This window comes from Mustela putorius, unplaced genomic scaffold, assembly GCF_011764305.1.
Source record: "Mustela putorius furo isolate JIRA1106 unplaced genomic scaffold, ASM1176430v1.1 tig00003853_pilon_pilon_pilon, whole genome shotgun sequence".
NCBI lineage: Eukaryota > Metazoa > Chordata > Mammalia > Carnivora > Mustelidae > Mustela > Mustela putorius.
The window spans coordinates 61,714,270-61,740,903 of record NW_025422005.1 but is presented as its reverse complement, the minus strand read 5'-3'; the positions used below and the strand labels follow the sequence as shown (position 1 = coordinate 61,740,903).

At 37.9% G+C, this 26,634-nt stretch overlaps 1 protein-coding gene across 1 annotated transcript in view; it reads left to right on the top strand.

Annotated features, from left to right (window-relative positions):
- The window catches only part of ERICH3 (glutamate rich 3), a 115,270-nt gene that overhangs the window by 36,661 nt on the left and 51,975 nt on the right, over positions 1–26,634 (top strand). The window contains exons 3-8 of the mRNA XM_013059191.2: positions 3,570–3,663; positions 6,108–6,233; positions 9,825–9,896; positions 11,732–11,860; positions 16,546–16,704; positions 21,012–21,230. Of these exons, the coding sequence (XP_012914645.2) occupies positions 3,570–3,663; positions 6,108–6,233; positions 9,825–9,896; positions 11,732–11,860; positions 16,546–16,704; positions 21,012–21,230 (799 nt within the window). The remainder of the gene's footprint in view (positions 1–3,569; positions 3,664–6,107; positions 6,234–9,824; positions 9,897–11,731; positions 11,861–16,545; positions 16,705–21,011; positions 21,231–26,634) is intronic.

The following is a 26,634-nucleotide window of genomic DNA, read 5'->3' as shown; positions in this document are numbered from 1 at the left end:
TAGCACGACCAGAAGTCCAGCTTTGACCAGAGATGCAGAGAGTGACTTACAAAGGGAGTGGAGTGCTGCAGGTACAACACAATCACCTCGGGTGAGGTGACCTCATCTGGCCCAGGGCTCTGCTGAGGGCAAGAGAGAAAAGAAAAGGGTGTGTGTGTTGGGGGAACAGTGGCAGTGACTAGAGAGGACAAAGGCAGAAACATCAGAAAAGCTCTACTAATCGAAATTTGTGGCCGGGTCAGTAAAGCTCTTGTAATTGAGCAAGTGCAAAGGGAGGCCACAAACCCATACCAAGCACATGGGAAGAGAAGCAGAGCCGACAGACCACGGTTGTGGCTGAGACACAGGATTCCTACCATCTCCCTGTGGAGGCTTCATGGTCTGAACAAGGCTGACATTTGCATGGATACAATAGAAATGTTTGCTTTGACTGCTAATGTAGTCTCATCAGTCTCCTGGGACGCACTACCATAGACTGGGTGGCTTAAACAACAGAAATTTATTTCTTGCAGTTCTAGAGGCTGGGACGTCCAAGATCTATGTGCCCACAGATTCAGTGTCTTGTGAGAGCTGCATCCTGGTTCAAATTGGGTTGTTTTCTTGCTGTCTCCTCATATGGTGAAAGGGTCAAGGGCGCTCTCTGGGGTCTTTGTAAGGGCACCAATCTCATTCAAGAGGGCTCCACACTCTAATCCTATTACTTTGGAAGCCCACCACCTCCTAATACCATCACACGGGGGTTTAGGATTTTAACATACGAATTTTAGGGGGAAGCAAACATTCAGTCCTTAACAACTGTTTTACTAACTCTGTATATAATTCACTTTAGTACAATTTCTTGTTAACAGTTTGTCACTCTGAAGTTTCAGTTAAAAAAAAAAAAAAATTAGGCACTGCTGAAAAAGAAATCAGTGACCCTGGATGAACCCAGCTAGTTATTTTTCAAATTTTCTGCCAAGGCCAGATATATGATAGTCATGGAAAGAGTTGTTTTACAAATAGCATCCCAACCAGGGACTTTCAATCTTTAAAGGTGAGAAAGCTGATGTGTTCAAAGGTTTCAATTCCACTGGACCTTTCGGTAAGACTGGAGGAATGTCATGGACACATACTCATTTAGTATGAGCCTGAGGGGGCAGAATTAGGATGAGGTGTCGCCAAAGCTGGCTAAGCATTATTCTTAGGACCTAAATATTGAAAAAGTTACAAATTCTGAATTGAAAAAAGGGGATTCTTTTCAGCCAGTAGGGAAGTTAAAGTTCATGTTATTCTAACTTTTTGACCCTATTTCATTTAATCAGGGTTTTAGCACTCACAGCTATCCCAAAACTATTGATTTTTTTTTTTAACTTGAGCCTGAAATACAGACAAAAGACTATATATGATATCTGTCTAATAATTTATCTTAAGAATCTGTGAACTGTGGAATCATGATTGTTAGGACCGAGAGACACCTGCTCACCTTTCTGATAAGAGTTGCTGAAAAGATATTCTGAGATTCAGAAAGGGTAAGGGATACAGTGTTGACCTTTTGGAGACAGGAAACCTTTGATGAACTATAGGACACCAAGACAGTTCATTTAAAAGATGGTTTCAAAGCATTATCTGGGGCTGGTTTCGTATGTGCATTACAGAAGCCCTCAGGTTGTCTTTTTACATAAACCCTGTGAAATAATGGCTTCTCATGTGGCATCTTGGCTTCTGGGCTTTGTAACTGCTTTCAGTGTCTTTTGTGGACAAAATTAAACTTTCCTTACCATTTGACAGCATATAACTTTCCTAAGATGGGCGTTAAGGAGAAAAGAGGCAGGAAAAGGTCACCAATACCATCTCTATGTAATTAAGGCAGCTAAATAAAATTGTCACTAATGACATTTACTTGACTGTATCATATGCGTTCCTGCTGTGGCCTCCAAATAAGTTAAGGATTAAGTGCTCGTCACATGTACAGACTGTGAATCTGCTGCAGGTAATAAAGTATACATTTTTTTAAAGACAGCCTTATTTTAGGGATATGTTTAGGCTTGTGAATTCTCCCTCTTTGCCTCTTTCTCTCTACCTGTCTCTCTCTGTCTTCAACTCTCTCTCTATATATACATGTATGTACCTACACTCACATTTATGTGTGTGGATGAACACACGTGCCTACCTGGATATACACATGTAAATGTAGGTGCATATGCTTTTGTAAGGTAATAATAATCAGTGGAGGGTAAGCTAAAACTTTGAAAAAATAGCTCCAGGGCCACCTGGGTGGCTCAGAAGGTTACATGTCAGCCTTCTGCTCAGGTCATGATCCCAGGCTCCTGGGATCGAGCCCCGCATCGGGCTCTCTGCTCAGTGGGAAGCCTGCTTCTCCCTCTCTCACTCCTTGTGCTTGTGTTCCCTCTCTTGCTATCTCTCTCTCTCTGTATCAAATAAATAAGTAAAATCTTAAAAAAAAAAATAGCTTTAAACTTTGATTGTAGACTCAGAGTGACCACCTTCCAAGATATAAGATGTAATCAAGGAACAAATTTGTTTTCCTTTAACTCTTAAAATAAAAGACCCTAAAAAATCAAAAGTAATCTATGAATTTTGTGGGGGAGGGGAGGAGTTCTGGATGTGGAATTCTTGAAATTGTGTGAGATATAGAGACAGAGCTATAGATATAAATATGGAAGTTAAGACTTCTAGGCTGCTGAACTTAAACTTAGAAGTTTATACCAGTAGGAATGAGACCTAAACAAAATTGTGTTTTCCCCTATTGAACACATCATTATTTGGGTACACAATAAATACTTCCAAAGGGATACTAAGAATAACACAAGATCCTGCCCTTCCAATCTTGATATGATATGTAGTGTACCTCAAGGTTTTAGGGAGAGGGGGTGGAAGGTAACACAGAACATCCAGTTTGCACTGGGGAATATTTGCTGGGAGAAGACATGATTGTGAATCTCTGATCCTATCCACTAGCTAACAGGTCAGAGAGAGAGAGAAGTCTTGGCAGTAATGTTGGCATTGTGTCCTGAAGATATGGAAGAATATGTTGAGGAAGTACCTTTAAGTTTGCTGCTGGAATTTAGGGTAGGGGCTGAAGAGTCCTTGGAAGGAACTCCAGATTTCCCATCATGCTTCCTCTGAGAAGCCTTTTTTTTTTTAGAATTTTTTTTAATTTTTTCAATTTATTTATTTTCAGAAAAACAGTATTCATTATTTTTTCACCACACCCAGTGCTCCATGCAATCTGAGAAGACTTTCTTGACAACTGGAGTTGGTCGTCTCCTTCTCTGTGTCCCCATGAGTTTTGCATATTTCTATTGTTGGATTTTTCACACCCAATATAATTGTTCATGTCTGATTTCCATACTTGTCTGTAAAATAAACAATGTCAGGACTGTCTCTCAGTTCTTATCATAAAACCTGGAAAACTGTAAGTCCTCACTACCTGTTTATTGAACACATACATGAATGACTAGCTGTCTGGAGTGAATGATTATGCACAGTTTGGGGATGAGAAAGTCAAGAATCGCTAGGCTATCAGGCAACACTTCAAAAACCTTAATGGTTTCATTTTTCTCTTCCAGATTGCTGGCAGCATATAATAGTCTTACTGATAAACACCTGACTGGATATTTCAACAACACAAGGATAAGGCGGCATCTCCTAAGATCAGGCCTGGTAAGATTTGGCTTACTTCCTACCTGCCCTCTTGTTTCATTAAATGCAGTAGTTCTCTCTCCCTTTTCTGGTTTCTTCTTTGAGCTAATTAGGGACAACATTCCCCTCACTCCTTCATTTTAGAAAAATTACTTCTTTCCAGAGCTCTGATTTATCTTTTTGAAGCTGTGTTTCAAAAGATAGGAAGAGCGGTCGCAATGACCGCTAAGGCTACTTATAAATTATTGAGGAAAAACCCTAAGAGCTTCCAATAGCATATTTTACTTGTTTGTTTATTCATTCATTTATTCAACACATATTTATTGAACATATCGTATGAGCCAGAAACTGTTAGGGATTAAGCATAGAGAATACTTTACTGTCTTCAGGGGAAAAAAAATGTTATTTTTAATAATCACAGAATATCGTGTGGAAGACATGAAGAGTTCAAAATTTCCCCTTGAATTTTAAAAACCTGTTTCCTTTCCTGGATGGTTTATTGGTAACTTTCGTGTCCTTCCTTAGCTCCAAAACTATCATTTCCACAAGATTTCCATTTCTCTAAATGTTCTTAATGTGAAAACCTTTAAAAAATACAACAGTTGTCCATTGAAAGAAGTGGGTGTGGATATAGAAAGTGTGAGTAAGGATTTTAGCTGTTTACCTTTTTAAAACACAGTGAATTTCCTTAACCCTTGTTGCCATGGTGTTGAAAGGATACACATTGTGTTTCTAATTGTTGTTATGTGCTTGGCTCTCTGGCTGGGTAGGTCTCCAGAGAGCTTGCTTTTTGTCTCTCCGGGCTTTGTTATCCGACAGACCTGGCTGAAACCTGGCTCTGCCATTTACAAGTCAGAGACTCTGGAACAATTCATGCAGCTCACTTTCTTCACTCCAGCTTCCTCAGTTGTTAAAAGAAGACAATGCTACCCAGCCCTCAGGATTGCTGTGGCAGTAAGAGATGTGTCATAAGCAACTATTGTGGTCACTATTAACATTAATTCTTTGGATAACAATCTGCGAGGTTTATGTATAAATGGGAAGGATGTACTCATCAACACATTAACGCGCATTTTTTGAACATTGATTATGCACATGACAGCTCACATAAGGAAGATTTCTCTAATACTGTGGTTCAAATACAGTTCCTGACTCAGCAGTGTCCAGCATCATTTGGGAACCTGTTAGAAAATGCAAATTTTAGAGCCCCACCCCAGACTTATTGAGTCAGAAGCTGTGGGCCGAGGCCCACCAATCTGTTTTTCAACTTGTTTTCTGATTCTGATGCAGGCTTAAGTTTAAGAACTTCTGCCCTTGTAGCGGCTTCCAGTCTAGTTGGGGAAATCAGATCTCTCAGAGGGGAGAGGACTAGGACACCTGTTAAATGGGGAGGGGGCACAGTACAAGATGTTCTCAACATTTTTTCTCTGTTGGAAACAAATAGCATGATATCCCATGGACAGACAACACATTTCAAAGACTAACTGAGTTATTTGTGATTGGAAACACTTTTTAGAACCATACCCCTTTCTTCCACTGGGGTGGGGGGAGCTATATAAAAAAAGATCATCAGTATCCAATCACTTGTAACACAAATCTCCTTGGTCTCTGAGCTCCAATACATTGAACCAACAGTGTTATAAAGCTAGTTATCCAAAATTAAGAAGTATGTGGCCTTGGATTAGACCTGAAGGAGCAGAGCATAATTAAATGGAAAGGGAGAAGATGAACAATTCAGAAAGGATAGCACCTTCTGTTTACAGAAGATACAGAAACATAATACCAAATAGGCCCTTAGGAAGGAGTAAGAGAAAAGAAAAACAAGTAAATAAAAAGCAGAAACTATGACTTCTGACATTTTCAATGATGCCAGTTGAAATCAGTCTGGAATATTTTACATCTGCAGCCCTGAATAATCTGAAAAAAATCTGAATCATGACAAATTAAATTACATTCTGGGTTGGACAGTGGAAGGAGAGAAAGCTGTGTGAAAATAATGAAACCAATTATTTTTAAAACAAACTGATGAGCACCTCTGTAGCTTACATGTTTTGCCCTTCAGAGTCAATTCCTGTAAGATCATCAGTCCTGTGATCACTGCTCCTATTCATTGTTTCAAGGTGCCACCACACCTCCTCTTCCCAATGTGTTAAAAAAAAAAAAAAAGAAAGAAATGAAAGGAACACCTGGGTTCCATCAAGAAGACATTGTAACTCTAATGAAAACCTTGTTTTAAACGTCAAGTGCACCACCTGTGTGTGTTTTCTCAATGATGGGTATATGAGACTGATTTTTTTCTTTATGAAATATTCATTAAAAGTGAACATTTATCAACTATAGTGGTATACTCTCTTATGCTTAGAAGACACTGCCACTCGCTCTGTCGCTCTCTCGCTCCCTTTTTGGTAACGAACAGTGTATTTTCTGCTTTGTATTTCCATGTCTGTTTTATTTATTCATGTCAGATCACAAGAAGTGGAAGGATACTTTCTGAAAAAGAATACAAACTAAATATCATGAAGAAGGATCACCAAAAATATATCCGGGAGTGCCTAGCTCAGGCTATTTTCCATAAGGTTCTTGATATGGAGGTAAAGTAATCACATTTTCTTTATAATAGATACTTTCTAATATGACAATTAATAACACTCCTGTACCCAGAAGCAGAGGAATTCCTCCTGTATTTCATGGAAAAGGAATGGAACAAGGTTCCCTGAGAAATACTCTTCTCTCTAGGTAGCAAAGTGCCAAGAGACTAAGCTTTTCTCCGTTTCAGTTAGGGAAAAATACGGACATCAGTATATATTTTGTGGTATTTAATTTAACAAGTGTAGATTTTTAATCCATAATGGCTACTCAAAAACATACCGGCCCTCACCATCTGTACCTCAATTTCCATTTGCTAAAAAAAAAAAAAAAGTGACATCTGTTTAAATATCAGTAATTCCACTGCCATGAATTATTTCAGATTTGTTATTCTTTTAAGGCTCTGAAGCTGAGCCGTATGCTAAATTTCAGGGAAGAAGCATTGAAACATCTGCTGTCCCTCCTACTTTAGGCCACGTTGGTCAGCGTAGATTCATAAACTAAGCATCAACAACTTTTTTTCAAGTCTGACATGGCATTTTTAGTAGGATATCTAGCTAACTTGATAAATTATTTTAGCCTTGCTCCATGGAACTTATAGTTTCAAGCATCAACACCATTTTAATCTCCGTGAAAAAGCATGTCACTTCTTGGCTTGGCCATGCAGCAGTAAATCAGAAAAGTTGGTTGGTGAAAGAATTGACCTGTGAGTGCAGTAAACATTTATGAACAACTGTAGAATCACCAGTAAACCAATACTAAGTGTAGTGCCACTTAAAATATTTATTATTATGCTACCATTATACTGAGCAAGTGTTGCATTCAGATAAGATATGATCTGTTAATTTAGGAATTCATTTTATGTTTTATATCATGTGCATGAATTATGTGGGATCATTGTTTATGGTCCCCAAATTCACTTGCTTATAAGAGTATTAGTTGGAATTCTGCAACTAGTGTTAAAAGAATAGTACAGTAAATTAATCTATACCTAGTTTCAAATTTAACCAATAGATACCAAGTTCGGTATTAGCTTTGATCTTTGAAGTTTAGTTTTCCAAATTTTCATGTAATTGACACATCATAACTGTTAAGTATGTTATTATTTCAGAGTCTTCATACATTCTTAAAGTTTGGAATAGATATCTTAGATAAGTGTTAATATGTAATATATAATTTTATAAAATGTAATATATAATTGTGATATACAATACATTAATATACTTAACAAATGGAATATGTGTCTCTAAATTGTCACATCTCACATTTAATTTATGCCGATGCTGTTTACTAATGCTGTTATATATTAATATTCATGTATTCATGCATACAAGAAACGTCAGTCATTAACTGTAGGCTGACCATGTGCCAGTATGAAGTTATGTGATGTAGCCGTGAGATGTAAAAACAAAAAAAAAAAATCCAAAGCCAAAAAAACAAAACAAAACAAAATAAAAAACTATTGTGAAAAGCGATCACACGCTAGGAGAGAGGAAAAACCAACCGGGCTCAAGGAAGATGGGGATGATGACTTGCCTCTGTGAGAGTCAGAGGAGGCTGAACAGAGGTCCTGCTATTTGAACTGGACCCGGAAGGCTAAATGAGGCACCACAGGAAAGCCTGAGAAAGGCACTGGAGAGACTGAGGACCGCAGGCCTGAGGTAAGAGAAGAGAGGACAGCGTGGCTGGGCAAGAAAGCTCACTGAGGCCAGACCACACAGTGGGCTGGTTGAAGAGCCGCAGGAAGCGACACTCTTCAGTAGGCCGGGGCCCGGTTTCTGGAGGGCCTTGAGTCCCCAGCGAGGTTTGGAGTGTAGGTGATGAGGCGATGAGATGTTTTTTTCAGCAGGGGCGTGAAGTAAATGAGCAGAGCCGTGTTAGAAAGATGATGTTGCTAAAAATGCGGGAGATGGATTAATGAGCTGGAAAAGATTGGAGGTGGGAGGTCAATTAGGAAGCTGTTGCCGAAGGGTGAGGGCTAACAGCAGTCGTGGAGACGCTGGGGAGAGGCAGCTCTCCCAGATGAGAGGAGACGTGAACCGGAAGAAAGATTGACACTGACTGAACGAGGAGGGCTGGGGAGAAGGAGCCAGAGCACCGCCGGGGGGCGCTAGCGCGGCAGGTGGCGCGCGCGCGCTCGATGGAGCTCAGGCACCGCCGCGCGGATGGAGGGGAGGCTGGGAGCTCAGCGAACGCGGCAGGGCTAGGAGGGAGCTCTCTCGCCGGATGGAAAACCAGACCCCACAGAGAGCCGGCCGGCTCTCACAAGCTGCCGAAGGGTGAAACCCAGAAGGGCTGGGGAAAAGAAGGAATTTGGTGTGACCGAGAAACAAAGACGTTGGTGGCCTTGGTGCGGAAGGGTGAGGTTGAGAGAGAGGGCTGCAGATTTGGAAATAAATGGACAATGGAAAATGGCTGGTAGCGAGCGTAATGAGGTGTGGTGATCCGAGGGTGAGAGAAGAAAGGTGAGGGAGAGAGGGAAGGGAAGTGTCTGGAGAGGGCTGATGATACTCGCTAGGGAAAGATCGAGCCCGCAGCGTCCCACGGCGGCACGAGGGGATCAAGGACGCAGAAAAAACACTTCAAATGCCCTCAAATGTGTCTGAATGATTTCAAATAGTATTGTAAGCAGCTTACTTTTACATGAGGTTTATTTTTAAATTATATAATTAATATATTGCAGAAAATTAGGAAAACTCAAGAATGGACACAAAGGAAAATAACTTCAGAGAATCCTTCCTCTCAGAGAGCACTGCTGTTGACATACATTTCCTTTTAGTCTCTGTTCACATTTATGCATTCATAAAAACATGCTCAAAATGTGGGGCCAGAGTCTTATGAAAAGTAAGTAAATAAGAGCAAAGAAACAGGAAGTTAGCGTCCAACAGACTGAGCCCCAGATGACAGTTTTACCACTGACCAGATGTGTGACCTGGAGCAAGTTCCTGGTCCTCTGCCTCCGTTTCTGCACTCATGCAATGAGACCGCTTAGCAATTAGCACTGTTCAAGAAGAGATGACGCCCACATGATGCCCCTTCCTGGCACGGCAGCCCCACAGTTTGAACTTGATCAATTAAATTGTATTTCTGTGCAATTCCGTATTTTACATTTTTCCCTCATGACATGTATTTTCCATTTTTTCTTTACAAAATCTTCATGAATCTTATTTTAATGATTATATTCTATCCTGGTATATGGATGTGCACAAGTGTTAACCATCTTCTTTAAGATTTATACTGCTTCTGAATTTTTACTTTGAAGGAAAAATTCCTTTCAGGTAGCATCTTTGTGTATAACACAGATATGTTTTCTTTTAATTTCGATTTCCTCCTAGGTTTGGAAGTGAAATGTGTCGGTTAAAGGGTAGGGACACTTTTCACTGCATTATATTAGGAATCGGCTTTCCAAAGAGTTGTACCAATTTATATTCCCACTTGCATACTTACACAGGTGATTCTTCTCCATCTCAGTGACAAGGTGGGGGGGGGGGTAAGTGGGGAATACAGTCAGCTGGTGAGATTATTTTCCTCTAAAAAAAAAAAAACTTTGCTGTAATTGACATGATTCTCTCCTCTCTTCTTTCCCTTGTGCTTAGCGTTATCATCAGCTTGAAATAAAAAGAAAACTGGAGACCTTAGCTAGGAAGGAGCGAATTCAGAGATTTAAGGTAAGGAGCTACATAATTCTTTTACTTCATAATATTATTTTATGATTTTAAAAGTCAGTGACACCACTATTGATGCTTTTTGAGGCACTTTACTTTTGAGTACTCTTGGCTGAAGTCAGGTGATAGTTTCACCAAGACTCTATCTTGGCCCCCAAAATAGGGACAAAGCTCATGGCAAAATAGGGGCTTCTTCTGCAACTTTGTGAAGTACAAAGCTTTCAAAGCAAACACGGAAACATCCTTTTCAAGTTTGAAATTTTGTTTTTGTCTTTTCTTGACTGATATGTAACAGAGACCGAAGGATTTTTGTTTTGTGTTTGAAAAAACTGAAAATAGATGGTGATGTTGCCAATGTGATGGAAAATGGTATTCTCAGAATTATCCTGTGGCACATTTTCATGCACAGGTGACCCTTGAATACAGTAGGAAAGAGATACCTTGGCAAACAAAAGCCTAAGATTTAGACGTTCTGTACAAGGCATTTAAAATCTCCTTATTTGTTTTTATTTTTATTTTTATATTTGATAACCCTTCTTTGCAGTCAACTTATGAAGCATATACATTTGAATCGGGTTGAGAGGTTCAATTAAGCATGTCTGAAAGATTTCATTTGAGGTTGACAGTTTTATTCAATTTCCTGAGCCATTTGAATGGTCAGGTAATTCTTCATTTTCTGTGTTGTGTCACAAATGTGGGGCCCAAGATACATTTCACAAACTAAGGAATATTTGTAAACCTTCTGGAGAATACGTTGCCACATATAAGGTGGTAATTTTTTCCTCTTGCCTAATGGACTCAAATCTGCCTATTCCGTCATGATTAAAAGAGGCTCTTGTTACAAAAGTATTGTTAAATAACAGCAGATAGGTCATTTTTTCAAGATCAGAAAAGTTGGGGACGCCTGGCTGGCTCAGTGGGTTAAGCCTCTGCCCTCACTCAGCTCAGGTCATGATCTCAGGGTCCTGGGATTGAGTCCTGCATCAGGCTCTCTGCTCGACAGTGAGCCTGCTTCCCCTCTCTCTCTGCCTGCCTCTCTGCCTACTTGTGATCTCTGTCAAATAAATAAAAAAAAAAAAAAAAAAAAGATCAGAAAAGTTGGTGTGTAGAGATTTCTGGTTAATTCAACTTTGCCAATATTATCCTACATCAAGGATTGAGTTATACATTCTCTAACTTACTGCTGGAATGTTGATGAAGAAAAATGGTCCCTGGAAATAGTGACAAACGCTGCCGGAAGATGTGTGGGATTCACTTTCACCCCGGTTGGCGGACACGCTAACTAAGCATGTGAACATGTTAAAACACTGGCAGAAATTCATGAGAGACACTCCAGTTCCTCCCTATATGATTTTTATTCATAACAATTTTCACTTTGTAGCTGCATTTGGTGAAAGACCTGTGGTTTAAGTTCCTCATATAATATGCAACCCTTTTGCTTGGGGCATGATTTCATTATTTTTTTAAGGTAGAAAAGTAATAGTTTCTGGTAGTCTTTACTGACCAAAGTTGTGAGGAACCCCGTGCTTCTTGTAGTGATCTGCTTAGAGCGGATTCATAAATATTGTTGCTAAAATCCACTGTATCCATAGCTGTTTCTTTGGGTACAGCTGTTTCTTACAATATAGCAGACTGAAATTCCTGCCTCTCATTATCACACCCAATGTACCACTACAGCTATGGAAACTTTTTCTGTCATGATAGGCCTCAGGAGGAACACTTTTAAAAGTAATGAGAAAGGACTTCTTTAGTAATACAGTATCTCTTAACTGTCAGTCAATAACATAACCTTCATTGCTAATTATGCATCAATTTGTTCAATCACTTTCTTATTCTAGGGAGAATCCACAAGATGGTCTATAGAAAATAACATGCCAGTCCTGTCTCCCCATCCCCCAGCTGGCCCGAAAACTAACCGTGGCCATAGTGTCCTGGTTGATGAAGGACATTCCAGTCCAGGAACACTGGTGAGTCATATTAAATACTCTATCATGTACCATTCTGACTAAATAATATATAATTTCTAATTACTCTCAGAAGGAATTCTGAGAGTGCTTTTCTTTATAATTCTGTGAATCCTACTGAATGCCAATGTGGTGTTCTATCTGTTCAACTGTCTTTATTGAATGCCTCACTTTTAATCAGTATCACCCTTGTCAAATCCATTTTGCTTGTTAGAGCTAGAGTAGTTTCTTTAAAGTGCAGATTACTTGTTACTTACATACCCACATGCCTTCACTGGCTCTGTGACATTTTTTAGAAAAACCTAGACTTTTTCACCTGACATTTTAGACCCTAAGCCATACGACCTCAATTTAGCCAACCCAATATTTCCCCTCATGATTTCCCTTTAGCACTCTACAATGCAGCAAGATTGAACCACTAGTCATCCACATATGTCCTGTGTTTTCTGACCTCTGGACTTTGTCCTCGCTGTTCCCTCCACTCTCACCTTACCTGTCAAACTTATTTTATGCACACAAACTCAATCATACCAAATAGCCTGTCGGGCCAGATACTTATATTTGTGTTTCTTTTATCAAAAGCATGGGCAAATACTCTAACGTAAACATAGTTAAATGTGCAGAGATTCTATTTAAAGAAATTGCCCAAACCAACGTTTCATCCCAGTTTGATTCATTTATAATATAGAGATGGGATTAATTTGAAGGAAGATGAGGTAGCTTGAAACAATATATAGGTACAGGAAAAGATTTGCAAAATATTTGCTGGAGGTTGATGGTTTAAGTTGTAAATGAATTGCTTGATCACATCTTTATTCTTGCTTTGTGTGGCCTAATATATTTCCTTGTTAACATGAACTTTTTTTGGATTGCACAATATTTAGGGAGAAATTGCAAAGCTTTCACAGATTGTTGAAGTAGGTTCATCTCGTATAGTGTTAAGCTTTGACATTTCTCAAAGGTAAATATGTTTTGACATTTCCCGATGAACAGCTCAAGTTATGAAAAGCAACCATTTTCCCTTTGTTGTTACCATATTTCCAAGCTTCATTTAAATGTAGACGTACACAAATAATGATTTTTTTTTGGATGGCAAATTCACTAGGCTCTCAAAAGCTTAAACTGGTTGAAACAAAAGAAACAATCAAGTGCTGTTTTCTATCTTCCCACCTGTTTCAAAGAGGAAAAACCCTTGAAAGGCTTTCTTTTCAATTTTCCAGCTGAACACCCTCAATAAGTAGTTTATGATACATCCAGGAGATCTTAATGTGGCAGGAGTGAGAAAGTAATTTTAAAATTACAGGAAACACTGACACCAGCACTTCAGAAGCCTTTCTGTCTGGTAAACCACGATTCTACACTTGGTCACCCCCTAGGGTGCTTCTGCACCGTAAAGGATACCTATTGTGATCTTGGAACTGTGGTTCCCGTTTTACAGAAATTCAAATCTTCATTTTCTTTCTCTCAGCCTGGATACATATCCTTTAAATTTGACTCCTGACGAGCAAGTGCCTTGGAGATGGAGATAATAATCCTCTTGGGATATTGCAGTTGATTTTTCTTTTAACTTTCTTGAAAAAAGAAGGAAAACATCCAGTGAATAGTTATTGCACTTGGTCACTAATTGAACCTAAACCTTCAGAGTAGCAGATAGGCTTTTAGCTGCACCATGCCCATTAAAACTGTGGAAAGCCATTCAACTCATTCTGCACAAGGCTTGGAAAATTCACCCCCAGAGATCGTCTAGTAAGAATTAGAAATGCTCAGCTAAGCTGGGTAATCACCAGGTAGTCAATTTCAATTCACATTCTGGTACAGTTTTGAAAATGTTAAGCTACAGTGCCATATTTATTTCAAGAAAATATATTGCAAACAGTTTAAAATATAGCAAATTTAAGGTGGCTTCTGATGTGAACTACAACAGTTTGTAGCTCACAGCTGTTAGTTGAATGATGCAAATTTGTTTTTAGATAGAAATATAATCAGTTAAACATTTGACTGCCATATTCATCTAACTGAATGATATTTGTATGCAAATGTGGGAAATAAAATTTAGAGCACAGAAGCCAATAGATCATGTTCTAGTTTATAGTAACCTGCTTTCTTAAATGCCTATATTAGATTTTCAGCATGCTTGTGTTCAGTTGAAGTACTTGACAAGAGAGAGTCTTAGGCATTATTTGTTTCACAGAGTTCAAAAGAATTCTTTTGGGTGATCTGATTCTCTTGCTCGGAAACCTCTAGTTGGATTTATCTTTGTGGGTTTTAAGACATTTTGCCTTTTGGCTCATGTATTCTTCTGTCCTGTTTCTTTAAATCAAATGTTGCCTTAGTCAATCCACTTGGCTTTCTGTATTGGTCACGAAATAGGTTTGCATGCAGAGACCCAAAATAACAATGACTTAAACATAAGGTTGCCCTCCCCTCCTTCCCAACACGCTTAGGTGAATCTCAGCTGGTGTGCTCATCTCTACTCTATGAAGTCATCAAAAGCTCAAACTCCTAATTTATCATTAATCTGCCAAACTTAGTGTGTTGCCTTCATTTACATAAGCCAAGATGGCAGATTGCTGTGTGGATAGTTCAGCCACAGGGAAGTGGGTAAAGGGAAAGTGATGGCACACTTCTTGTAAAGGCATGATCTGGAGGTTTCCTATATCACTTCTGCTCACATCTTATTGACCGAAACTGAGGCATATATCTGTACAGAGTTGCAAGAGATGCTAGGAAATGTAGTCTTTATTTATGATAGCCATGTTCCCTGATAAAAAAAAATTCTGTTACTAGTGAGGAAAGAAGAACAGATATTGGGGAATATTATTTCTGCTACCCTTCCCATGTCTGTCTCACAACTGGCTTTCTACCTACCTAGATACTTAAATTTATCATTTTTCTTCTCTGCTCAGCCATTTTCTTCCCTTGCTTATACATTTGGATAAGATGCTTTTGTGAAAACTTGAATTTTTCCTAGCCTCGTTGGTTTATAACAAATAACATTTAATTCTAAGTTCTGTTAGGTTTTAGATATTCTGTTATTGTTGTTATTGTCTCGTTGGCAGTGTTTGTGTAGTTTATTTGGCACTAATTGTCATGTGTTGCCAATAGATGTTAAAATTTACTTTTCAATTTTCTCATACTGCATATAGTTGGAATCCAATGAATGTTGACTTAACAAAATCAGACATTTGGCAACATATGACATCCTTGTCAAGACGGCACTCAGATCAATTTTTGGTGGTAGGAGCTGCCCTCTCATCATTTTTTTTGGATTACACAATGCATTTCCAGAGTTGAATATTTGTTGTTTACTGCTCTTGACTCAGTGCATTAAGCATTGTTCATGAGTCATTTATACACCATCCTTCTAACCCAAATATACATGAATTATTCTTAACAGGTTTCCAACTTTTTTATCGTAATAGAGCAACAGGGCCCAGAGACTTGTTTTTTGGTTTTTGTTTTTTTCTTTTCTAAACATTGCTGATCTTTATACTAAACTTACAGTGTTCTGTCAGTGCCACAAACAGCATTTCTAATGCTCCATACTGGTCCTTTTGGTATTCTCTGCAGTACATTCTTGATTGGAAAATGCATCAGTCAGGGTCTCAGCAGGAAACAGATGGCTCACACAAATAGGGTAATTAGGAAGAGTTTAATAAAGGAACTACTTACAAAGATGTCAGCAGGGTTAAGGAAAACCCACTGGGGATGTTAAGTATGTTGGGGTCAGCACCCTGGGAAGCATAGCACCTAGGCCAGAGAGGGAGAGGGAAGGACTGGGTCCCAGCACCAGCAGGCAGTCCTTATAAGCTAGGAGAGGACGGCCTGACAGGAGCTCTGGATTCGGTAGAGAGACCCAGCTGGCCCATCACAGCCTTGGTGGGAATGGTTCAGGAGAGTTAAGACCTCAACTACTTGCCTCTTGTCTTCTGATCTCCTGCTAGTGCCTTTACTGGCCAATTCCAACCAACATCAGAGAGTAGTAGGTGTAGCCCATGAAGAAATTACTCCCAGATGGCAGAGCAGGGCAGAGAAGGCCGAGAAGAAGAGCAAATGGAAACTATCCAGCCTGGAAAACATCTCCATTTTCACACAGTGTTTTCCAATTACCAGTTACTGGTTCTCGTTTTTACTTTCCTGGCATTTCAAGGGAGAAGTTGAAAAAGTGGTAATGCATTATAGTTAAGCATCACCTCTCTTCTTTTTGAATCATATTGTCTGCTTTTACTTCACAATTTTGAAGATGTAAAGAACTTACAGTAGTTTATGTTGAAAACATTTAAACGGAAATGAGTCCATTCCAATCATACTCCTTTAAATCTCGAAAATAGGAACATTATTCAAGGTAACATTTGATTGAGCAAACCCATTTTATGCACTGAATAAATTAGGTATTGTCAGCAAGTTTACAAAATGTATTAAATACGGGAACCTAACAGAGAACATTTCCTTTGTCTAGAATACTCTATAATTGTGGCATTTAGTTATGTAGAGGACTTCCACGCCATATGTTTTAACAAATACTTTGGGTCATAAGGCTATGTATAATGGAAGGACATAATTAAAGTTTAATCTGTTCAGTAAAAAGGCATCATTAATTACTCTAGGCAATTTGTTGGGTTATTAATTGGTTCTGGAAACATGTCAAGATACTAATTTAAATGGAATTTTTTCCCCTAATTGTCTAGACAGCCCCTCGACCATACACTGCCCCAGGAAATATGCAGCCTCCAATTCGATTAAAGCCTCTTCCCAGTAATCCTGTGGTGGGAACTGTTCCAAAGATAACTTCGGGATCCAGATCGAAAACCTCATTGCTGGAAAATGAAGCTCCATTTCCCATTGGGGTAAATGTTACTTCTTCAAGAAATATATTTTTATTCTTCATGGGAATATTAGATTATCACAAGTTTTAAGATGCAAGATTCAATTAATCTACTCAGTGAAATTTATATTATGCACTTATTAAGCATTTACTAGGTACTTATGTTTAATTATATTTTACTTTAACCGGAAGGCCTATAATTTGTGTTATTAAGGAAAATGAGTAAGGAATAGATTTATATTATTATAAATAATAAATAAATTTATATTATTATAAATCTATTCCTTACTCATTTTCCTTAATAACACAAATAACCTTATAATAATATAAGGTTATCTTTCATTAATTTGAACAGTTGTATGAAAAACAAAGAGAAACTTCTTATATGACTTCTATCAGAACAGACTCAGTGTTGACTGATTCTAAATTTTACATGCATGGAACCTAGAAAATGAACTTTCCAAGAATAGGTTTGCATTTGCATGCTGACTTACTTTACCGTCAGTGTATGAAATTGCTTCAAGTTTGACTCTGGAGAAGGTTGGATATAGAAGAAAAAGTATGTCCCTCTTTAAAATATGGTGAATTTATCATACATAGGAGCTTATCTTTGCTTCCTTTTCAAGGTTATGTCTCTGGTAATTTTAACTTATTTTAAGAGCGCACCAGAGGGAAACATGGTAAACATAAAATACAAGTTACTCAAACAGGGACGAATAATTAAGATTCAGTAATTAGGGAGGGTATCGTTTGTATTTCTAACATGAAGAAGAAACATTTGCCAGCTTAAGAAGAAACCTGTGTCGTGAGAACAATTACTACTGTGTTCAAATGGGTGAATTTAGTTCCATTTCTTATTAGGAAACCTAAGACATATCAGATTAAGATTTTTTTTTAATTAAGATATTTTTATCTAGAACTGACAGATAACCTGGATACTAAGAAATTAATCCAGACAAATAAATGATCATGTTTTATTATAAAAGTATAATATAACTACAAATAATAACTAATATTTTATCCACTTAATATGCTTTTCAGGTTATGAAGCACTTTTCACATACCTTATTTTAGTTAATTAAACAGTATTTCCTAGAAAGAAGGAAAAATTAAATCAACAGTGGTAGCGCTTTGTCTAAGGAGTAGTTCTTAAGTCTAGGCAGAAGCTTTTGGGGCATAAGTCAGTTAGGCTGACACTCTAGGATCTGGGGTCCACAATGAAAGCCTGGAGATTTCCTATTTCAGCTAGTGTCCAGGAACAGATATGTCCTGAGACATTGCCTCAAGTTAACAAGAATAACACAGAACAAGCTCATCTGTCTCCCCATAGTAAACCAAAATCAGCAGCCAAATCATAATCAAAGGCCCTTAATTCACCAGATATCAAATAATCAAAGCTGTAGAAGCAGTCCATTATCCTACTATAGATAGACCTCTGTGAGAAGCCAGATCACAATGAGAGGGTTGCCTAGTGAGCATGGAATCAGAATGAGGGTATATAGGGGAATGGAATTAGGTTAAAATGGGTTGATGTACCTATCTCATCTTAGGAATGGGCTTGCCAAAGGTACCAGAAAACTCAAAGGTCTTTGGCTAACTCCCTGTGTCTTTCAGGGATAACTTTGCCATTAGGACTAGAAATATTTAAAATCCAATGGGTGGGATTTTCTCTCCCCTAGATAGTGCTTGGATGGGTACATTCCACATTTGTCAAGGTGATTTTATTATTTTTTCTAAGCTCCTATACTTTGATAGATTCTTTTTCCTATTAGATATGTAAAAAGTACTAATCAAGTAATATTCAAGTTCTGCTAGCTAGGGAGAGATTTTTTTTTTCTTCAGCTGATTTTCCAGTTCTGCTCTGAGCCATTGGATGAATTTATTTGTTAAATCTTCATAGGGCCTTTTATTTTCCTGTTTATAAGTCACTTAATGGTGACTTTCTTAGGCTGACAAGATTGAGTTTAATTCCATGTTAATTTAAACTAGCTAAACATACACTTTTCATTCAGTAAATATTTATTGGGCACTTACTATGGGCTAGGTCCTGCTCTAGGCATTAGTGCTATATCAGTTATCAAGGCCTACAGAAGTCTCTTAACTTACTGGAGCTTATGCTGCAATGCTGTATAACTACGCTGTCAGAAGACATGTTATTTTTCCATGGTGTTGATGATGAAGATGATTTAATGTAAATCAGACAAATTTCTAAAGAAGTAGTAGTCTTTATGAGTGCTGAGTATGTAGTGAGTACCCACCAAATTCTTATTGTTTTCTTAAAACGTAAAAGTTATGAATGTGAGAATTGTTGAAAAGGACAACAGACATAAGCAAGTTTCTAAGTATCAGGAGTAAAGGTCTTCAATTTAGGCAAAAGCAATCTGGTCAAAAACAGAGTGAGTTAAGATGCAATTGAGTGAAAATTGTGACTTAATTCATAATAATTATCCTTATGATAAGAGTTTCTCATACACTATTGGTAAGTATAGAAATTAGTATGACTATTTGCTAAGGCAGTGTGGGAATATGCACCAATATTTTAAATGCTCAAGAATTTTTACATATAGGAATTTATTTTAGGAATATATAGATATGTGAAGAAGAATAGATTCAAGAATGCTCAGTATTACAGTATTTGTAATAGTGAATAACTGAAGATACCTAACAATTTAATAGGATGTTGTTTAGAAACATTATAATTTATTAAAGTATGTTAAACAAAAAATATAAGGTAAACTTATTTTTACTCGCATGGAAAGATGTCCAAGACACTGTGGGGTAAAAAAGCAAGGTAAGGAATGGCATGGTAATTAAAAAAAAAAATTTATTAAGCCATTTCCAAATAAGGCATACAACTGACTGATAACTACTTAGAAATAATAATTTTAAAAAATCTCCAAGTCTCCAAAGTTCTGGATTCATTGATTTTATTCTTCTTATTTTCACTTAATTTATATTTGTTGTTATAATATCAATGCACATCATCACAGAAAAATTGGAAAGTGTAAGAAGAGAAAAATGAGAACATAAATAGCTCCTGCAATATCACCTATTTTAACAATTCTAAATTCATTGTTGAATATCTGTTTAAATCCCTCTCTGTTCACGTAAGTGTTGTTTTGATCAAAATATAGCTTATATGTGCCCTTATTTATCTTGCTTTTACTTATTAGCATTGAGCAATATTTGAAGAATGACTCCCATTTCTTAAAATAACTTTTCATTCTATTTAAGCATCTCAAAGAATAAATTGGCTGAAAAGAAACGTACCAAATAAATTGGTATAAAATGGGTAAAAGTGATTAAAGATGACTTCAAGTTTGGAAAGCTACCTCAGATGCACAAAAATGACCAATTTATGAAAATACCAAGATTCAAATATATTTTAAAAATGTGATATGATGATTGATTACACCTTTGGTGCTTTTTAATTTTTGATTAATACAGAGATACATTTTTTTTCAAATAATACAAAGATATGTAAGATGGAAAATGGTATCTCCCAATAATCCAAATCCCAAAGGCAACCCTTAGTTCAAAGTCTTCCAGTCATCCCTGATTTTATCAAAATCCACATACAAATTCATTTAAAAGAATTGTGTGATCACATTACATAGACCTTTTTATGTCAGGATGAATAGATTCATAGTATTCTTTTTGAAGCCTGGTGAGAATCTATTACAAAGACATAAAAAAAAATTTAGTTAAATATTCTCCTTTCAATCATTCAACTGAATTTGGTGTGTGTGTGTGTGTGTGTATCCTTTTACACATTTACATCAACATATTGTACAGTTATTTTGGTAGGGTTTATTCCTATAAGTTGAGTATGTAGGAAAAAATAAGCTGAATAGAGTCTTTGGGTCAGAGTCCGCATTTGGTTCCTTGCCATTATATTATCAAGGAATATTATAACCCCTGGATGGGTGAAATCAATGTAAGAAAAGAACTAACGCCCCCTTGTTAAGTGAACTATCCAACCCTGCCTCAAAGTACAATTCTTCCACCTCCTTGATTTTAAATTGTTAAAGATTTAATGGATTTAATGTATTATTGAAGAAAAAGCCCAAAGTACTATAACAATGTCATCACTGTGTATCTGACATAAAAATATACTTCAATAAGGTTAGGAAGTCATGAAAATTTAACTTGCTGTGGATACTACAAAATGGCAATTTTCAATTAAAAAAATGAAGTGTTTTGAGTTTGCCTATTATTATCAGTTGTATTTACATGCAATGTAAATCATACAGTCTTGTCTTTAATTTTGGGTTGCATTGGTCACTACTACTGTTTCACTGGTTGTTATGTCATGAAATGTGATTACAGGGCAAGAAGGCAGTGATGAAGTTCAAGAACTCCATGGACAATTCACAGGGAGTGTATCGCTATCAACTTCCAAACATTAACAATTACATGATGCCTATTCCTCCTCCACCTCCTCCCCCCAGTGGAAGAATCATGAGGGAAAATAGACTTGAATCATGGAGAAGGAGAAGATTCCGTCCAACCACTGCTCCAAATGGCTTAGATCCTCTCTTTACCAGGGTGAATATGTAATCAAGTTTTCTTTTATTAATTGAGCATAGATTACCTTGCGCTATTAAATTTCTGGATGTGCCATACAAATGAATCTAGTGAAATCAAATGCAAAATGTCTTTATATAAATATAATAATTTTATAAGTGTAATTGTAAGCCTGGATGAATCTGAAATCAAATATTTGAGTAGCTCAGTTCAGTAATTAATTTAGCACTATTAATAAAAAATCCACTAAAGCATGACAACAAATGAGTAAGAAGTATCATCCTCTCACAGAGTGGGGCAGTGACTATTTGGAGCAATAATAAAATCTACCATAGCTACTAACTTCTGAACTCTACATGCTGGTGTTGGTTTCCCTTCACTAAGCCAGGAAACGTGTGCTTTGGAAGGATGCTGCCATGCTGCCTCTACGTAGCAAACACAGTGATTTCCTCACTATATTCACATGCTGGCAGCATTAGATTTTCTGATATTAAAAGTCTATTACTGGGATAAACTCTACCCAGTCATACTTTAAAAAAAAACAAAACAGTTTAAATATCTCCTAAACCATAAGAACCTAATAAATCTATATGTGCGGGGCCCCTGGATGGCTCAGTAGGTTAAGTGTTTGCCTTCACCTCAGGTCATGATCTCAGGGTCCTGGGATTGAGTCTTGTGTTGGGCTCCCTGCTCAGCGGGGAGCCTGCTTCTGCCGCTGCTCTTGCTCTCTCTCAAATAAATAAATAAAATCTTAAAAAAAAATTAGTACTCAAGCAAACAGCCATGTACACATCATTATTTCCTAATGAAGTAGAGCTCTGCTGCATAGCCTGAGCCCCCATTTCCTGCCCCATCACATCTCCTGCTTTCTCCACAGAACAACCATTCTACTGACTTCTGTGTTAACTGAGTCCTGTTTTTCTTTGAAACTCTATCATTTATAGGCATGAAACTTCAGACATAAGCTCAAATCTAACATTGTAATAAATAATATTTACAGGAGAAATAAGGTGAATGGAACCTTTGGGTCAGAGTCTGAATTTGGTTCCTTGACAGTTTTAAGAGCCTCTTCTGGAGAAGTCAGAGAGGGCAAGTCATGAGGGTTTCCTAGGAAAATGGGGGCTCACCAGGGTCAGGGCATCTAGTCAAGTCTTGATGAGGACCAGTGGGGCCATGGGACACCTGGCAGAAATATGGTCAGGGGAATGGGTTTCCATAGCTGGTCACAGAGAGAACAGTGACTTCTCCAGCCTGTGGTCAGGATGAGTGCCGCAGACAGGCACAAGAGCCAGCTTCCACCGAGCACCCCCGAAGTTAGCAACACAGCATGGTGTCAGCTGGCATCCTGGCTTCGAAAGACCTTAACGTGTCTGTCTTTCTGAATCACAAGGTTTTAGCCTGATTTGGCCTTTTGTTTTGTTTCCAAACTTCTATTCTGTTTATGGAATGAGAGAACAACTACACTAATGCTCTAATATTCTTATCTTTTTCTCTCCTATTTTCTACTTCTTAGTCCTTTTGTTCTACTTGCTGGAGATTTCTTCAGTTTTATCTTCCACACATTCTACTGAGTTTTTTCTTCTGGTGCCTTTTTTAAATTCTAAAAACTTCTTTTGTATTCACCGAATGTTACTTTTCAAAAGTATCTGGCTCTGTAGGATTTTGATTCTTGGGTATTTGTAGAGACTTCTTTGTGGGCTAATATATGTTCAGTGTTTGTAAAGAAAATGAGCCTCTCAGTGTTGGGAGTAGAGTTCTACAAATGCCCAATAGATAAGAAATGTTAATTATGTCATTCCTGTTTTCACATGCTTAGCATTCTTATTTATCTGCTTTCTCAGTTCCTGAGTTCTAGAGATAATTCATTCTCTGTAATCATAGATCTGTCCATTTCTCCTTGTAATTATGTCAAATTCTTCTTTGTAAATATTGAGACTACCTGGCTGTATGATCTTAGCTTTAGGATTCCTCTATCTTACTGATGAGGTGATTCTTTATGATTAAAAAAATGATCCTCTTTATCATATTCCTTTGGCCTTAAAATCTCCATTGTGTCACGGTACTAATTTTCTTTAGATTAGCATTTAATATACAGTCTTTAAAAACATATATATTATATATATATATATATATATATATATATATATATATTCTTTTACTTTCAGCCTTTTAATGTCTTTGAATTTAAGCTTCAGCCTTTAAATGTATTTAGGTAGCATGTAATTTACACATTAAATTCACTCATTTTATGACTATCATCCTCAAAACATCCTCCAAATACTCTTAAAAGAGGGAAAAGACAAAGAGATATGGCTTGCTGGTGACCCAGCCCCTGTTCCCCTAGGAATGTGCAGAACATAGTCTCTGTCTTCTGTGTTGTGTGTCTCTAGGGGATGGTCCTTGGAACCAAATGACAAGATGTAGTACATCCCACAGTCCAACAAGTCACCAGTGTGCCCCGTTGCTTTGTTTCCTCTTGTTCCAGGACTGGCAGAGCTTTTATACTTCTTTACAGAATCCATGCGACTTCTTAGATTTTGCTCTGAGGTTTTCCTCCACATATCCAGATTTTGTCCTCACACAGTATTGTTGTTTACCTGTTCTATACAGCAGCCTGTTAAAATGGGGATGGTCCTATAAATAGTATTTATGAATATAAAAAGATAGGCTTTCAAATAAGAAACTACTTAACCATTATGGTAATTAATTTAAAAAACAAAATAAAGTTGGTTTCTATTTTTTATTTGTTTTGTGTAATCAAGCTTCTTCAGGAATGAACAAGGCTGGGCTTCTCCTATATCTAGTCAAGGCCCCGCCCTACCCCTCAGACCCCCTCAAGAGCTCTATGGAATCGCTGGTGTCTGATTGGTAGGGTCTCCTGCCCCTCAAATTTGACATGGCTTGCTGGTGACCCAGCAAGACCTTTTCCTCAATAAAAATTTCAAAATCTAGGCTCAAAACCTAGGCTTCCTTCTATCTGCATCCCACATCAGTTAATTGCTGAATCTTCCAGATAGAGTATCCAATAAAAATATAATGCAAGTCACATATGCAACTTTAATTTTCTACTAACTACACTAAAAAATGTAAAAAGAAACATGAGAAAGTAATTTTATTAACATACTTTGTTTCATCAAGTATAGTCAACATACTGTCATTTCAACATGTAATCAGTGTGAGTTTTAATGAGTATCGAACAAGATTTTTTTCATACTACGTCTCTGAAATTCAGTAAACATTTTATATTTATGGCACATCTCATTCAAATGAGCCCCCTTTCCAATGCCCCCAGCCAACAGGGTAAGCGGCTGCTGTCTCAGACTGCACAGCTCTAGCATGGGGACATGGGCTCATGTATCAGACAGTCCTTTTCCTTTCTCAGTGCTATATCCCCAGGTCAGGGGCTTGCTACCTCAATCTTTACAGGGCTGTTGCAGTCATCTATGGGCTTAACGTTCTGCCTTTAAATCGACAAATAGCTCAATTTAGCTTTTATTGATTATGACAAGCACTGTGCTAGGTGCTGAGGTTACCAAGATGAGTAAAGCCAAATCCTTAGTCTCAGATTGCATTTTAGCCCGGGAGCCAGAAATATCTACAGCTAACCATGACACATTGAAATGAGTACACTCATGGTGGTATAAATAAAGCACAATGAGAACTCAGAGAAAGGAAATGCTAGCTTTGAGGAGATTGAAGAGCGCTTTGGAGAGAAGATGACATTTGAAATGGGCTTTGAAAGATGAGTAGGAAGTTAGCAGATGGAATCGGGGAGCAGAGGGTCAAAGGAAGAAAAGGTAAACAAGAGCAAGCAAAGTCCATCTCAGTATTGACAGATTCTACGTAACGAAGTTAAACGAAGCTTGAGGGAAGAGCTCCCAACACGCTCCCTGCTGCTTAAGACCTTCACCGGCTCCTTTCCTAAAGAAAGCAGGTATATATTTGCCTGGTTCTTTTAAAATGCAGGTTTTATTATTATTCAGGTATGTTGAGACCTATAGATCAAGAGATGATTACCACTGAAAAAACAGTGTGTCACTTACAATTCCCGGGAGGGACATGCCCTGTATATTGGTCAGGGTTCTATCCAGAATGTTTGACCACATGTGGGCATTGTGGCCCAGCTACCACGAAAGATAAAATTATCCATCGCACATGTCACACGGGACCACTCCAGGCACCAGAGTTGGTCAGGAGACGGGAGAAGTGGGAGGGAAACGTGGGCAAGAGCTTTCGTTGTGGTTTCTGAGAGAAGGAACAGGAAAGACAAGGGAAGCAGGTTCAGGATTGGATAGTATGATAATTTTGGCAGGTGTTAGAGTGTGGAGGCTCTCCCTGAGGTGTCTGCTGCTTGATCCAGGGTGCTTAGGGCAAGGGAACATTGGCCCAGAGTTTAAAAGCCAGATAGCAGAGGTAGGGGCAGGGTGGATAAGCTCCCGATGGGTTAGTTCGTCCATGAAAGGCACTCTCCCAGGCAAGTCATTTACCATCTCTAGGAATTAGTTAGTCTGGGAGGCGTAGTTTCCCTCGGGGTCAGTAAGGCCCCAGATGTCAAAACTTCAGAGTACAAAGACATGGTTAGATATGGGCATTCAAGAGCTTTCAGATTTTGAGTCCTTTCCAGCTTTCCACTCCCATCCAAGGCAAACTCAACTACTCCCTGGACCCTCAGCTGGTTGGTCCACCACTTCCACACCTCTGATCTGTGAGTTTTTTTATTTCTACTTTCCGCAGGCTATTCACTCATTTTTAAATCGTCTATATATTTTTTCCTATTCAATTACCTTTGTTGGCTTTTATTTATTTATTTTTTTATTTAAGTTTGTTGGCTTTTAATACAATAAAAAGTTTATATGCCGTGTTGACAGCAATGGTTCTACCTTCTATTCAGTGAAGTTTCAGCATGTGCTGGGAGTTTTGCTCCATGCGTTGCATACGTTTCCTCCTTTAATACACACGATAAACTCCAGAAAGAGATAAAATAATGTCTCCATATTAAAGATGAGGAAACTGAGGCAAGTAAGGTTAACTAAAAATAGGCTGGCCAAGGTCACATAACTAGTTAGTGACAGACTAAATACACACGCATTTGTAATCCTAGAGCCTGCATTTGTAATCCTCAAACCCAAATTATATGGAATTTATCTACAAAAAACTTGTTTCTCTCAAATCCCTGGAGATATTAATCACAATCAGTCAGGTGTTTCCTCAATGCCAGATGCTCTCTCTCTGTGAATTGCCTGTGGGCACCCGAGATAGAAGGATGTGTTCGAATCCACTTTTCCCAGCCTCTGTCAGAGGCTTTATGTTCTGTAGTGATTTCTGTATGTTGTAATAGGATCCCTTCTCTTCCTTTCTTCAGAAGGATTTTCTTACTTATGCCCTTTACTCTGTTCTTCTTAGTATCAATACTCATGTACTTCTA